Consider the following 12,367-nt stretch of genomic DNA (forward strand, 5'->3'; position numbering starts at 1 on the left):
CATAAGAGTAAATGGAGAAAAGATTGAACTTGTCAAGGATTTCTTTCTACTTGGTCCACAATCATGGAAACAGTCGGGAAATTGAACTACGTATTGCACTGGGCAAATCTGCTGCAAAAAGACCTCTTAAAAGTGTTAAAAAGCAAGGATGTCACTTTGAGGACTGAGGCGTGCCTTACTCAAGCCATGGTATTTTTGATTTCTCATATGCATGTGAGAGCTGGGTAATGAATAAGGAAGACAAGAGAAGAATTTTCACCTCTGAACTATGGAGTTGGTGAAGAATATTGAATGTACCATGGACTGCCAAAAGAAAAAAAAAAAAACTGCCTTGGAAGAAGTACAGCAACAATGTTCCTTAAGAACAAGGATGGCGAGAATTTGTCTCGAGTACTTTGGACATGTTATCAGGAGGGACCAGTCCCAGGAGAAGGACATTGTGCTTGGTAGAGTAGAAAACCAAAAACAAACCAAACCCACTGTCGTCAAGTCAATTCCGACTCATAGTGACCCTATGGACAGAGTAGAACTGCCCCACACAGTTTCCAAAGAGCACCTGGGGGATTCGAACTGCCGACCCTTTGGTTAGCAGCTGTAGCACTTAACCACTACGCCACCAGAGTAGAGTAGAAGGTTAGCAAAAGAAAGGAAGACCTTCAAAGAGATGGATTAATACAGTGGCTCCAACAATGGCTTCAAACACAACGATTGTGAGGGTGGCTCAAGGCCAGGCAGTCTTTCGTTCTGTTGTACATAGGGTTGCTATGAATTCAAAGTGACTTGACGGCACCTAAAAACAGCAACAAACATTTGAGCCAAAACTTGAAAGAGATGTTGGAATACGTCAGATGATTAACTAGGGCAAAAGTGTTCCAAGGAAAGGGGATAAAAATAGTTGATGCAAATATCCTGAATCATGCCTGGCATATCCTATGAAAAACAAGGAGGCAAACATAGCTAGAACAGAGTAAGCAAGGGTGAGAAGAGTAGAAAAAGAAGGGCAAGATAAAAGAGAGTAACAGGATAGTGGTGAACAGAGTAGAAGCTCTTGGACGGCCATTATGAGGCTTTGGACTTTTTCCTGTGTGTTACCAGAATCACTCCAACTGCTCTGCTGACAAGAGGGATGCAGAACACCAGCTAAAGCAACTACAATCATCCACCCAAGAGATAATGATGTCTTGGAATGAGTGGAAAGTCAGTATGTATTTTAAAGGTAGAGGCAATATGATTTGCTGATAGACTGGAGTGAGAGGTAAAAAATGATCAAAATTGGTCAGGAGATTTTTAGCAGGAATTGAATAATTGAGTTGTCATTACCTGAGATGAGGAAGGCTTTCTTACCTAACTGATAATTAATTGATGTTAATTTATTGACACCAGGCAGTGGGGGTAGATACTAGGGTACAAATTACTGACATATTAACTCTCCTGCTATTAGTGATAAGAAAATGCAATAAAAAAGGTGAATGGGAATTTATTTGATATTAAGATGTGGTGTCATTCATTCAACTAAATAACGGTCTTTGAAATTCAAGGGGGCCCAAAGAAAGGGAGAGAGGAAGACAACAGAGTTCTAAGCTGGGCTCAGTGGAACCAAAGGCCATTATAAGAAAATATAGAATATAGAAAGGCACAGATATTTGCAATAACATAGTACATTCATAGAATCGCTAGAAGGTAAACTGAGAGTGGGGTAGCATGGAACTATGTTATGCAAGACATCTGAAAGAATAAAGAATTTAGACATTATTCTAAGAGAAATTGCAAACCCTTGAAGTGTTGTAAGCGTGAGCTTGATACAATGACATTTATGTAGGATTTGGGGAACAGTCTGCCACTTGGAGAAAGATGTGGCTCTTCAGTTACAGAATATGTTAAAGGCTACCTCTTTGACTTGAATATTAACAATCTTGCTTCTCCTTCTCTTGTTCATTGTCCTATGGAAAACACACCAGTGGAATGGCATTGGGGCAGAATCACACTACAGTGACGAGATTCATCCTGCTGGGCCTCACAGACCAGGCAGATCTAAAACAACTCCTCTTTGCCGTCTTCCTGCTGATCTACTCCATGACTCTGGTGGGCAACCTAGGCATGATAGACCTGATCCGCACCAGCTCTCCCCTCCACACTCCCATGTACTTCCTCCTGAGGGTGCTCTCCTTCCTTGACATCTGCAACTCCTCCGTGTTCACCCCCTGGCTGCTGACCAGCTTCCTCACCACTGACCAGTCTATCTCCTTTCTAGGCTGTGTAGTCCAGATGGCCCTCATGGGCATCCATGGAACAGGGGAGTGTCTGCTTCTGGCCATCATGGCCTATGACCGATTTGTGGCCATCTGCCACCCTCTTCTCTACCACACTATCATGTCCAAGCACTTTTGTGTCCAGCTGGTGGTGATCACCTATGCTGTGGGTGTGTTCATTTCAGCTGTACAGACAGGGAATGCCTTCAGCATGCCTTTCTGTGGCCCCAACATCATCGACCATTACTTCTGTGACATCCCCCCAGTGCTCCAACTGGCCTGCTCAGATACCACCACAGCCAATATCATCCTGCTCTTCTTCTCTGCCTTGGTCACTGTCCCCACAGTCTCAGTCATCTTGGTCTCTTATGCCTACATCCTGGTCACAATCTGTAGGATGAGGTCTCTGGAGGCCCAACGCAAGGCCTTCTCCACCTGTGCTTCCCACATCACTGCCCTCTCTCTCTTTTATGGGTCTGTGTTCCTTGTATATATCCAACCCAATCCTGAGAGTGCTTCAGCCTATAACAAGATCCTCTCTGTGTTCTACACCATTGTGATCCCCATGCTGAACCCCCTGGTCTACAGCCTAAGGAATAAAGATGTCAAGGCCGCAGTACAAGTCAGGGTTCATAACCTAAGCAGAAAAGGAATTTGTCAGAAAGGCATCTGGAAGCTTATAAAATAGAAGAGAAGCCTAGACAACCCAGACTGGATAGGAACTGAGAAGCAAGGCACAGCTAAGATTCTGCCACAAGAACAATCTGTGTAGGCTGACACCACTTAGGTCATCACTTTGGGATTTCTCCCTTGCTACAGCTAGCAACGTTGTCTCTGATTATTCACTATTGTTCTGCTGCTAGGCAAAGCCACCTCTAAGCTAGCCTCCACACCACACTCTCTCTTGCAACCAACTACGTATCATCTCTCATCATCTTCTCAATATCAAGTTCTAGACAAGAGCATCCATCTGTATGGCCACAGATATCCTATGTCCCCTGATATACTACATCCAGCATGGATATCTTACATTTACCAATATCCTGCATCCACACTTGTAGCTTACAGAGATCTGGGAGATAGAAATAGGCCCTCTTGTCACTTCAGAATTGGGAGCTGGATTCTATCTTCCTCCTCTCTTGAGATTTCTCAAAAATAGAAAGAATTGTTGAAGGTTAAACGCAGAGTAGTCTTCCCTACACAGCTCTATAGGGAATATTACCTTTCTGTGTAAACAAGATATTAAAGAAATGGTCCATGTAGTTTTGTAGCATAGGAAAGGGATAGTACCCATTTACTTCTTGGGAGAAAATGGAGTCGCGATACAAAAATCTCCACCATAATTAGCTAAGGACCAGAATGTGGTCTACAATGATGGCGAGCTACCATTTTTCCATAAATGTCCAATAAAATGAAAAGCTAAAAGACCACATTATTTTTTAATCAAAGTCAAATTACCTTTACAGCTTTAAACAAAAACCTTTTTTTATTGTATCATACTGCAGTCTTACTCATTTGAGGAGGGAAAAAAAGAGGGAAGATTTATTGAGAAACACAGAAGTCAATGAGGGCTCCGTATCTTTGTGACATTCAAATAAAATTGGCTTGCGCCTTGTGATGTGTAATTTTATGTGTTAACCTGGCTAGGCTATGGTGCCCAGTTGTTTGGTCAAACACTACCCTAGATGTCATTATGTACTATTTACATATGATTAACATTTAAATCACAAGGAAGACCAGTTAATACAACTGTTATTGAAATTTATTCACCAACCACTAAGGCCAAAGATGAAGAAATTAAAGATTTTTACCATCTTCTGAAGTCTGAAATTGATTGAACATGCAATCAAGATGCATTGATAAGTACTGGTGACTAGAATGCAAAAGTTGGACACAAAAAAGAAGGATTGCTAGTTGGATGATATGGCCTTGGTGATAGAAATGATGCCAGATATCGAATGATAAAATTTTGCAAGACCAATGACTTCTTCATTGCAAATACCTTTTTTCACCAAGATTAACGGCGACTGTACACATGGACCTCACCAGATGGAATACACTGGAATCAAATCGACTACGTCTATGGAAAGAGACAACGGAAAAGCTAAATACCATCAGTCACAACAAATCCAGGGGCTGACCATGGGGCAGACAATCAATTGCTCACATGCAAGTTCAAGTCAAAACAAAAGAAAATTAGAACAAGTCCAAGAGAGCCAAAGTATAATCTTGAGCATATCCCACCTGAATTTAGAGACCATCTCAAGAATACATTTGACGTGTTGAACACTAATGACCAGAGAGTTGTAGAATGACATCAAGGACATCAAACATGAAGAAAGCAAGAGGTCATTAAAAAGACAGGAAAGAAAGAAAAAACCAAAATGGAAGCCAGAAGAGACTCTGAAACTTGCTCTTGAACATCGATCGGGTAGCTGAAGTGAAAGTAAGAAATGATGAAGTAAAAGAGCTGAACCAAAGATTTCAAAGGGCGATTCAAGAGGACAAAGTAAATTACTATAATGACATGTGCAAAGATCCGGAGGTAGAAAACCAAAAGGGAAGAACACAGCATTTCTCAAGCTGAAAGAAGTGAAGAAAAAATTCAAGCCTCAAGTTGCAATACTGAAGGATTCTGTGACGAAAATATTAAACACCACAGGAAGCATTAAAAGAAAATGGAAGGAATACAGAGTCACTATACCAAAAAGAATTTGTCAACATTCAACCATTTCAGGAGGTAGCATATGATCAGGAACGTATGGTACTGAAGGAAGAAGTCCAAGCTGCACTGAAGGCACCGGTAAAAAACAAGTCTCCAGGAATTGACAGAATACCGACTTAGATGTTTCAAAACACGGATGTAGCACTAGAAGTGCTCACTCCTCTACGCCAAGAAATTTGGAAGACGGCAACCTGGCCAATCGACTGGAAGAGATTCATATTTATGCCTATTCATAGGAAAGATGATCCAACCAAATGCTGAAATTATCAAAAAATATCATTAATACCACACGTATATAAAATTTTGCTGCAGACCATTCAAAATCAGCTGCAACACTAGATTGACAGGGAACTGCCAGAATTCAAGCTGGATTCAGCAAAGAGGACATGGAACCAGGGATATCATTGTTGATGTCAAATGGATCCTGGCTGAATGCAGAAAATACCAAAAAGATGTTTACCTGTGTTTTATTGACTATGCAAAGGTATTCGACTGTGTGGGTCTTAACAAATTATGGATAACATTTCAAAGAATGGGAGTTCCAGAACACTTAATTGTGCTCATGAGGAACCTGTACATAGATCAAGAGGCAGTTGCTTGAACAGAACAAGGAGACACTGTGTGGTTTAAAGTCAGGAAAGATTTGTGTCAACGTTGTATCCCTTCACCATACTTATTCAATAAGTATGCTGAAAAAATAATCTGATAAACTGGACTATATGAAGAATAATGGGGCATCAGGATTGGAGGAAGGGTCATTAATAACCTGCGATATGCTGATAACAAAACCTTGCTTGTTGAAAGTGAAAAGGACTTAAAGCACTTACTGATGAAGATCAAAGACCACAGCCTTCAGTATGTATGACAACTCAACATAGAGAAAAATTCCCACAACTCAACCAATAAGCAACATCATGATAAATATATATATATCTCTTTTTTTTTTTTTCAGAAAAAATTGAAGTTGTCAAAGATTTCATTTTACTTGGATCCATAATCAACACCCATGGAAGAAGCGGTCAAGAAATCAAAAGACACATTGCATAGAGCAAATCAGCTGCAAAAGACCTCTTTAAAGTGTTGAAAAGCAAAGATGTCACCTTGAAAACTAAGGTGTGCCTGACCCAAGCCATGGTGTTTTCAGTTGCCTCATATGCATGTGAAAGCTGGACGATGACTAAGGAAGTAGGAAGAAGAATTGACCCCTCTGAGCTTGATTTTGGAGAATAATATTGAATATACCACGGACTGCCAGAAGAAGGAACAAATCTGTCTTGGAAGAAGTACAACCAGAGTGCTCCTTAGAAGCAAGGATGGTAAGACTACATCTCATATACTTTGGACTTGTTATCAGGAGGGATGAGTTCTTAAAGAAGGACATTATTCTTGGTAATGTACAGGGCCAGCAAATAAGAGGAAGATCCTAAACAAGATGAATTAACACAGTGGCTACAACAATGGGCTCAAGCATAACAGTGATTGTGAGAATGGCACAGGACGGGGCAGTGTTTTATTCTGTTGTACATAGAGTTGCTATGAGTCAGAACTGACTTGACGGCTCCTAACAATATTTAAATCAGTTGACTTTAGGTAAAGAAGAATAACCTCCATAATGTGGACTGGTCTCATCCAATCAGTTGACATCATTAAGAGCAAAACCAAAGGTTTCCCGAGGAAAGATTCTGCCTCCAGACTATACATAGACACTCAACCAGAATTCCTCTCCTTTCTCCCATTACTTGACCTACCCATTTGAGGCAACAAGACTGCCTGAATTTCTAGCCTATTGCCCGACCTGCAGATTTTCAATCTGCCAACCCCACAATCATTTGAGCTGATTCTCTAGAGAATCCTAAGACAAATATCACATCCTTCCCAATCTCTCTGGGGAGTTAGGTAGCAGGGATTAGGGATGTAAATTACTTCTGTTTTTCCTTGCTATCTCCAGCTCTATGATTCTAAATTCATAGAATCACTTCAGTTTATGAATTACCCAGGGAAGGGAAAAAGCATAAGAGAAGGAATGTGGATGGTGTAAACAGAGAAGAGGTGGAAAAAAGCCTGATAGTAGTAGGTCCAGATGGAAAGGGAAAAAAAGAGAGATTTCAGTATGGTGGGTTCAGCCAGCCCAAGTGGGCTTGAGCCCCATGAAGAAGACAAGTAAGCAGTTGCATCTCTGCCAGATAAAACCTCCCATATCATATGCAAATTCACAGAGTCTGAGCCCTTCATTAGTCATAGATAGCAAAGTGAGACATTTTCTTAGAAAATTAAATTATCCTTGGTGCTTGTTAATCGATGTTTCAGGATGACATTGAAATTATATGTCATCATCTCCTGGTCTTATTTACAGTTTATTGGCATGTTGGTTTGAAATTAAGTCAAAATGTTACCCTCTCTCTGGTACTGGTACAACAACATATATAGACCAATGGAACAGAATTGAGAATCCAGACATAAATCCATCCACATATGAGCAGGCCCAAAGTCCTTTAAATGGGGAAAAGACAGTCTCTTTAATAAATGGTGCTGGCATAACTGGATACCCATCTGCAAAAAAAAAAAGAAACAAGATCCATACTTCACACCACACACAAAAACTAACTCAAAATGGATCAAAGACCTAAATACAAAATCTAAAATGATAAAGATCATAGAAGAAATAATAGGGACAATGCTAGGAGCCCTAACACATGGCACAAACATTCCTAACAACGCACAAACACCAGAAGAAAAACTAGATAACTGGAACTCCTAAAAATCAAACACCTATGCTCAGCCAAAGACTTCAGCAAAAGAGTAAAAAGATTACCTACACACTGGGGAAAAGTTTTTAGCTATGACATTTTTGATCAGCATGTCATCTCTAAACTCTACATGATAGTGTAAAAACTCAACAACAAAAAGACAAATAACCCAATTAAAAATGGGTAAAGGATATTAACAGGCACTTCATCAAACAAGACATTCAAGCAGCTAACAGATACAGGAGGAAATGCTCACGATCATTTGCCATTACAGAAAACCAAATCAAAACTATAATGAGATACCATCTCACTCCAACAAGGCTGGCATTACTCAAAAAAACACAAAGTAATAAATGTTGGAGAGGTTGTGGAGAGACTGGAACACTTCTACACTGCTGGTGGGAATGTAAAGTAGTACAACGACTTTGGAAATAGATTTGGCACTTCCTTAAAAAGCTAGAATTAGAACTACCGTACAATCCAACAATCCCACTCCTTGGAATATATCCTAGAGAAATAAGAGCCTTTACACAAACAGATATATGCACACCCATGTTCATTGCGACACTGTTTACAATAGCAAAAACATGGAAGCAACCGAGGTGCCCATCATCGAATGAGTGGATAAATAAATTATGGTATCTTCACACAATGGAATACTACACATCAGTAAAGAACAGTGATGAATCCAGGAAACGTTTCATAACATGGAGGAATCTGGAAGGCATTATGCTGAGTGAAATTAGTCACTTGCAAAAGGACAAATGCTGTATGAAGCCACTATTATAAGAACTCAAGAAATAATTTAAATGCAAAAGAAAATATTCTTTGATGTTACGAGGGTGGGGAGGGAGGAAGGAAAAGGAATATTCACTAATTAGACAGTAGACAAGAACTATTTTAGGTGACGGGAAAAACAACACACAATACAGGAGAGGTCAGCACAACTGGTCTAAACCAAAAGCAAGAAGTTTCCTGAATAAACTGAAAGCTTTGAAGGCCAGAGTAGCAAGGGCAGGGGTCTGGGGACCATGGCTTCAGGGGACATCTAGGTCAATTGGCATAATAAAATCTATTAAGAAAACATTCTATATCCCACTTTGGTGAGTGGCGTCTGGGGACTTAAACACTAGCAAGTGGCCATCTAAGACGCATCAATGGGTTTCAACCCACCTGGAGCAAGGAGAATGAAGAACACCAAAGATACAAGATAATAATGAGCCCAAGAGACAGAAAGGGCCACATAAATCAGAGACTACATCGGCCTGATGCCAGAAGAACTAGATGGTGCCCGGCTACAACCAATGACTGCCCTGACAGGGAACACATCAGAGAATCCCTGATGGAGCAGGAGAGCAGTGGGATGCAGACCTCAAATTCTTGTAAAAAGACCAGACTTAATGGTCTGACTGAAACTACAAGGACCCCGGAGGTCATGGTCCCCAGACCTTCTATTAGCCCAAGACTGGAACCATTCCCAAAGCCAACGCTTCAGAAAGGGATCGGACTGGACTATAAAATAGACAATGATACTGGTGAGGGGTGAGCTTCTTGTCTCAAGTAGACACATGAGACTATGTGAGAAGCTCCTGTCTGGAGGGGAGATGAGAAGGCAGAGGGGGACAGAAGCTGGCTGGACAAACATGGGGAATACAGTGTGGAGAGAAGGAGTGTGCTGTCTCATTAGGTGGAGAGCAACTAGGAGTACATAGCAAGGTGCATATAAATTTTTGTAGGAGAAACTTCCTTGATTTGTAACTTTCACTTAAAGCACCATAAAAACTTTTTTAAAAAGTTCTACATTCTACTTTGGCAAATAGTGTCTGGAGTCTTAAAAGCTTGTGAACAGCCATCTAAGGTACAAGTATTGGTCTCATCCTGTCTGGAGCAAAGGAATAAGAAGAAAACCAAAGACACAAGAAAAATATTAGTCCACAGGATTAATGGGCCGCATGAACCACGGCTTCCACCAGCCTGAGCCCCAAAGAACTAGAAGATAGCAGGCTACCATTATTGACCACTGTGATTGGGATCACAATAAAGGGCCCCAGACAGAGCAGGAAAAAAGGCAGAACAAAACTGAAATTCACAAAAAAAGACCAGACTTCCTGTTCTGTCAGAAACTGGAGGAAACTGAGACTAAGGCCCCCAGACACCCTCTAACTCAGAAACGAAGCCACTCTCGAAGTTTACCCTTCAGCCGAACATTAGACAGGCCCACAAAACAAACAATAACACACGTGAGGAGTGTGCTTCTCCGACCAAATGAGCAACACATGCCCAAAAGCAAAGACAATGAGGCAGGAAGGGACAGGAAAACTGGACGAATGGACACGGAGAACCCAGGGTGGAAAGGGAAAGGGGGAGAGTGCTGACACATTGCGGGGATTGCAGCCCATGTCTAGAAATAATTTGTACATAAATTTTTGAATGAGAAACTAATATTTGTTCTGTAAACTTTCACCAACAGCACAATAAAACAAAAAAGAAAGAAAAAGCTCTGTGGCTACGTTGCTGTTGCTAGTTGCAGTCGAGACAGCTCCGACTCAGGCCTGCCTTATGTGTAACAGAACTAAATGTTGCCCAGCCCTGTTCCATCTTAATGTTGTGTGTGAGTCCATTCTTGCAGCTATTGCGTCAGTCCATCTTACTGAGGCTTTCCTTCTTTTTCGATGACCCTCCAGTTTACCAAACTTAAAGTCCTGTCTAGCAACTGGTCTTTCCTTATGACGTGTTCCAGGTAAGCAAGTCAAAGTCTAGTCATCCTTGCTTCCAAGGAACATTCTGCCTGTACTTCTTCTAAGACAGATATGGATAAAGATGAAAACATTAAGTATGTGTTAAGAAATAGGGATGCCCCAAATAAGCTAAACTTAACAGCAGATTACACAAAGCAAAAAAGAAGATTAATGAAAGGAAACAAAATCAGTTTTTTAATCCAGATCAAAACACAAACAGCAGAGGTAAAAGGATAAAAATATATAAAAGAGCATGTGAAATATACAGGACACTGTGAAAATGTATAACATACTGTTTTTAGAGCCTCAGATGGAAAGAAGAGAGAATAGGATAGAAGAAATATTTCAAGAGATATTGCCTGGTAAGTTCCCAAAACTAAAAAATGTATCAACTCACAGATTCAGAAAGGTGAACAAACACTTAACAGGATACATACTAAGGAAACCCTACCAAGGCTCATCATATTAAGAAAGCTGAAAACACAAGGTAAAGAGAAAAAAAATCTTAGACCAAGAAAAAGGACACAGCAAAAAGCAGCAATAATATCTGACACTTTAACAGAGGTGATAGAACCAGAAGACAATGGGATGACATCTTTAAGTAGTCTAAACACCAATTAAAGAAAAGATTGTCACAATGAATTTTTTAAAAGCCAACTTTATGCTGCTTTCAAAAGACACACCTAAACATAACAGCACATAAAGGTTCAAAGAAAAAAGATAGGAAAAGATAGGCAATGTGAACCCTAACCAAAAGAAAGTTGGTGAAGCTATATGGCTATACAGACAGTAGATCTGTTGTTGTTGTTGTTGTTTGTTGTTGTTGTTGTTGTTGTTGCTAGGTGCCATCAAGTAGGTTCCGACTCATGGTGACCCTGTGCACAACAGAACGAAACACTGCCTGGTCCCTCACCATCCTTACAATCCTTGTTATGCTTGAGCTCACTGTTGCAGCCACTGTGTCTATCTGTCTCTTTGAGGGTCTTCCTCTTTTCCGCTGACCCTGTACTTTACCAAGTATGATGTCCTTCTGCAGGGACTGGCCCCTCCTGACAACATGTCCAAAGTATGTAAGACCCAGTCTCACCATCCTTGCCTCTAAGGAGCATTCTGGTTATACTTTTTCCAACACAGATTTGTTTGTTCTTTTGGCAATCCATAGTATATTCAACATTCTTTGCCAACACCACAATTTAAAGGCATCAATTCTTCTTCAGCCTTCCTTATTCATTGTCCAGCTTTCACATGCATATGATGCAATTGAAAGTACCATGGCTTGGATCAGGCACACTTTAGTCTTCAAGGTGATGTCTTTGCTTTTCAACACTTTAAAGAGGTCCTTTGCAGCAAGACTGCAGGCAAAAATAATGATAAATAGGAAAATTCAGAATGATAAAAAGCAACAGAAACATAGAGCAATTTTATATTTTATGCAAGAAGCCCAGGTGGCACAGTAGTTAAGTACTCAGCTGCTAAACAAAAGGTTGGAAGCTAGAACCCACCAGCAGCTCTGTGGGAGAAAGAAGTGGCAGTCTGCTTCTGTAAAAATCTACATCCTTGGAAACCCTATGGGGCATTTCTACTCTGTCCTATAGTGTCACTATGAGTCAGAATCAACTTGATAGCAATAGGTACATTTTATGCAGCCTCAATGTAATCCATTCTTGTTATCTATTCCAGTTCTCACACCCCTCCTCAGGAAGCCAAAATACAGAGAAAGAAGCAGGCTTCTCAGACACAGAGTTGACAATGCAGTAGAGCACGAGAAGTATGAGAAGAAGCTGAGATTTGGAGTACAGGAGCACCCTGACATCTGGCCAGCCCATGGAAAAACTGTCATACAAACAAACTCTGTGCAGAGAGACCAGGATTCACTGCTGAGCCCTCCCTCACCTCCCTGCAGTCTAC

At 40.7% G+C, this 12,367-nt stretch overlaps 1 protein-coding gene across 1 annotated transcript; it reads left to right on the forward strand.

The window, feature by feature from the left end:
• The first annotated feature begins 419 nt into the window (after nucleotides 1-419).
• Nucleotides 420-2,937, forward strand: LOC100655499 (olfactory receptor 5G9-like). Its single transcript, XM_003421385.3, has one exon. It carries the CDS (start codon nucleotides 1,963-1,965, stop codon nucleotides 2,935-2,937), a length of 975 nt encoding a protein of 324 aa, XP_003421433.2. The 5' UTR covers nucleotides 420-1,962.
• The last annotated feature ends 9,430 nt before the right edge of the window (nucleotides 2,938-12,367 follow it).

The sequence above is a fragment of the Loxodonta africana genome, chromosome 7 (genome assembly GCF_030014295.1).
Source record: "Loxodonta africana isolate mLoxAfr1 chromosome 7, mLoxAfr1.hap2, whole genome shotgun sequence".
Classification (NCBI taxonomy): Eukaryota; Metazoa; Chordata; class Mammalia; order Proboscidea; family Elephantidae; genus Loxodonta; species Loxodonta africana.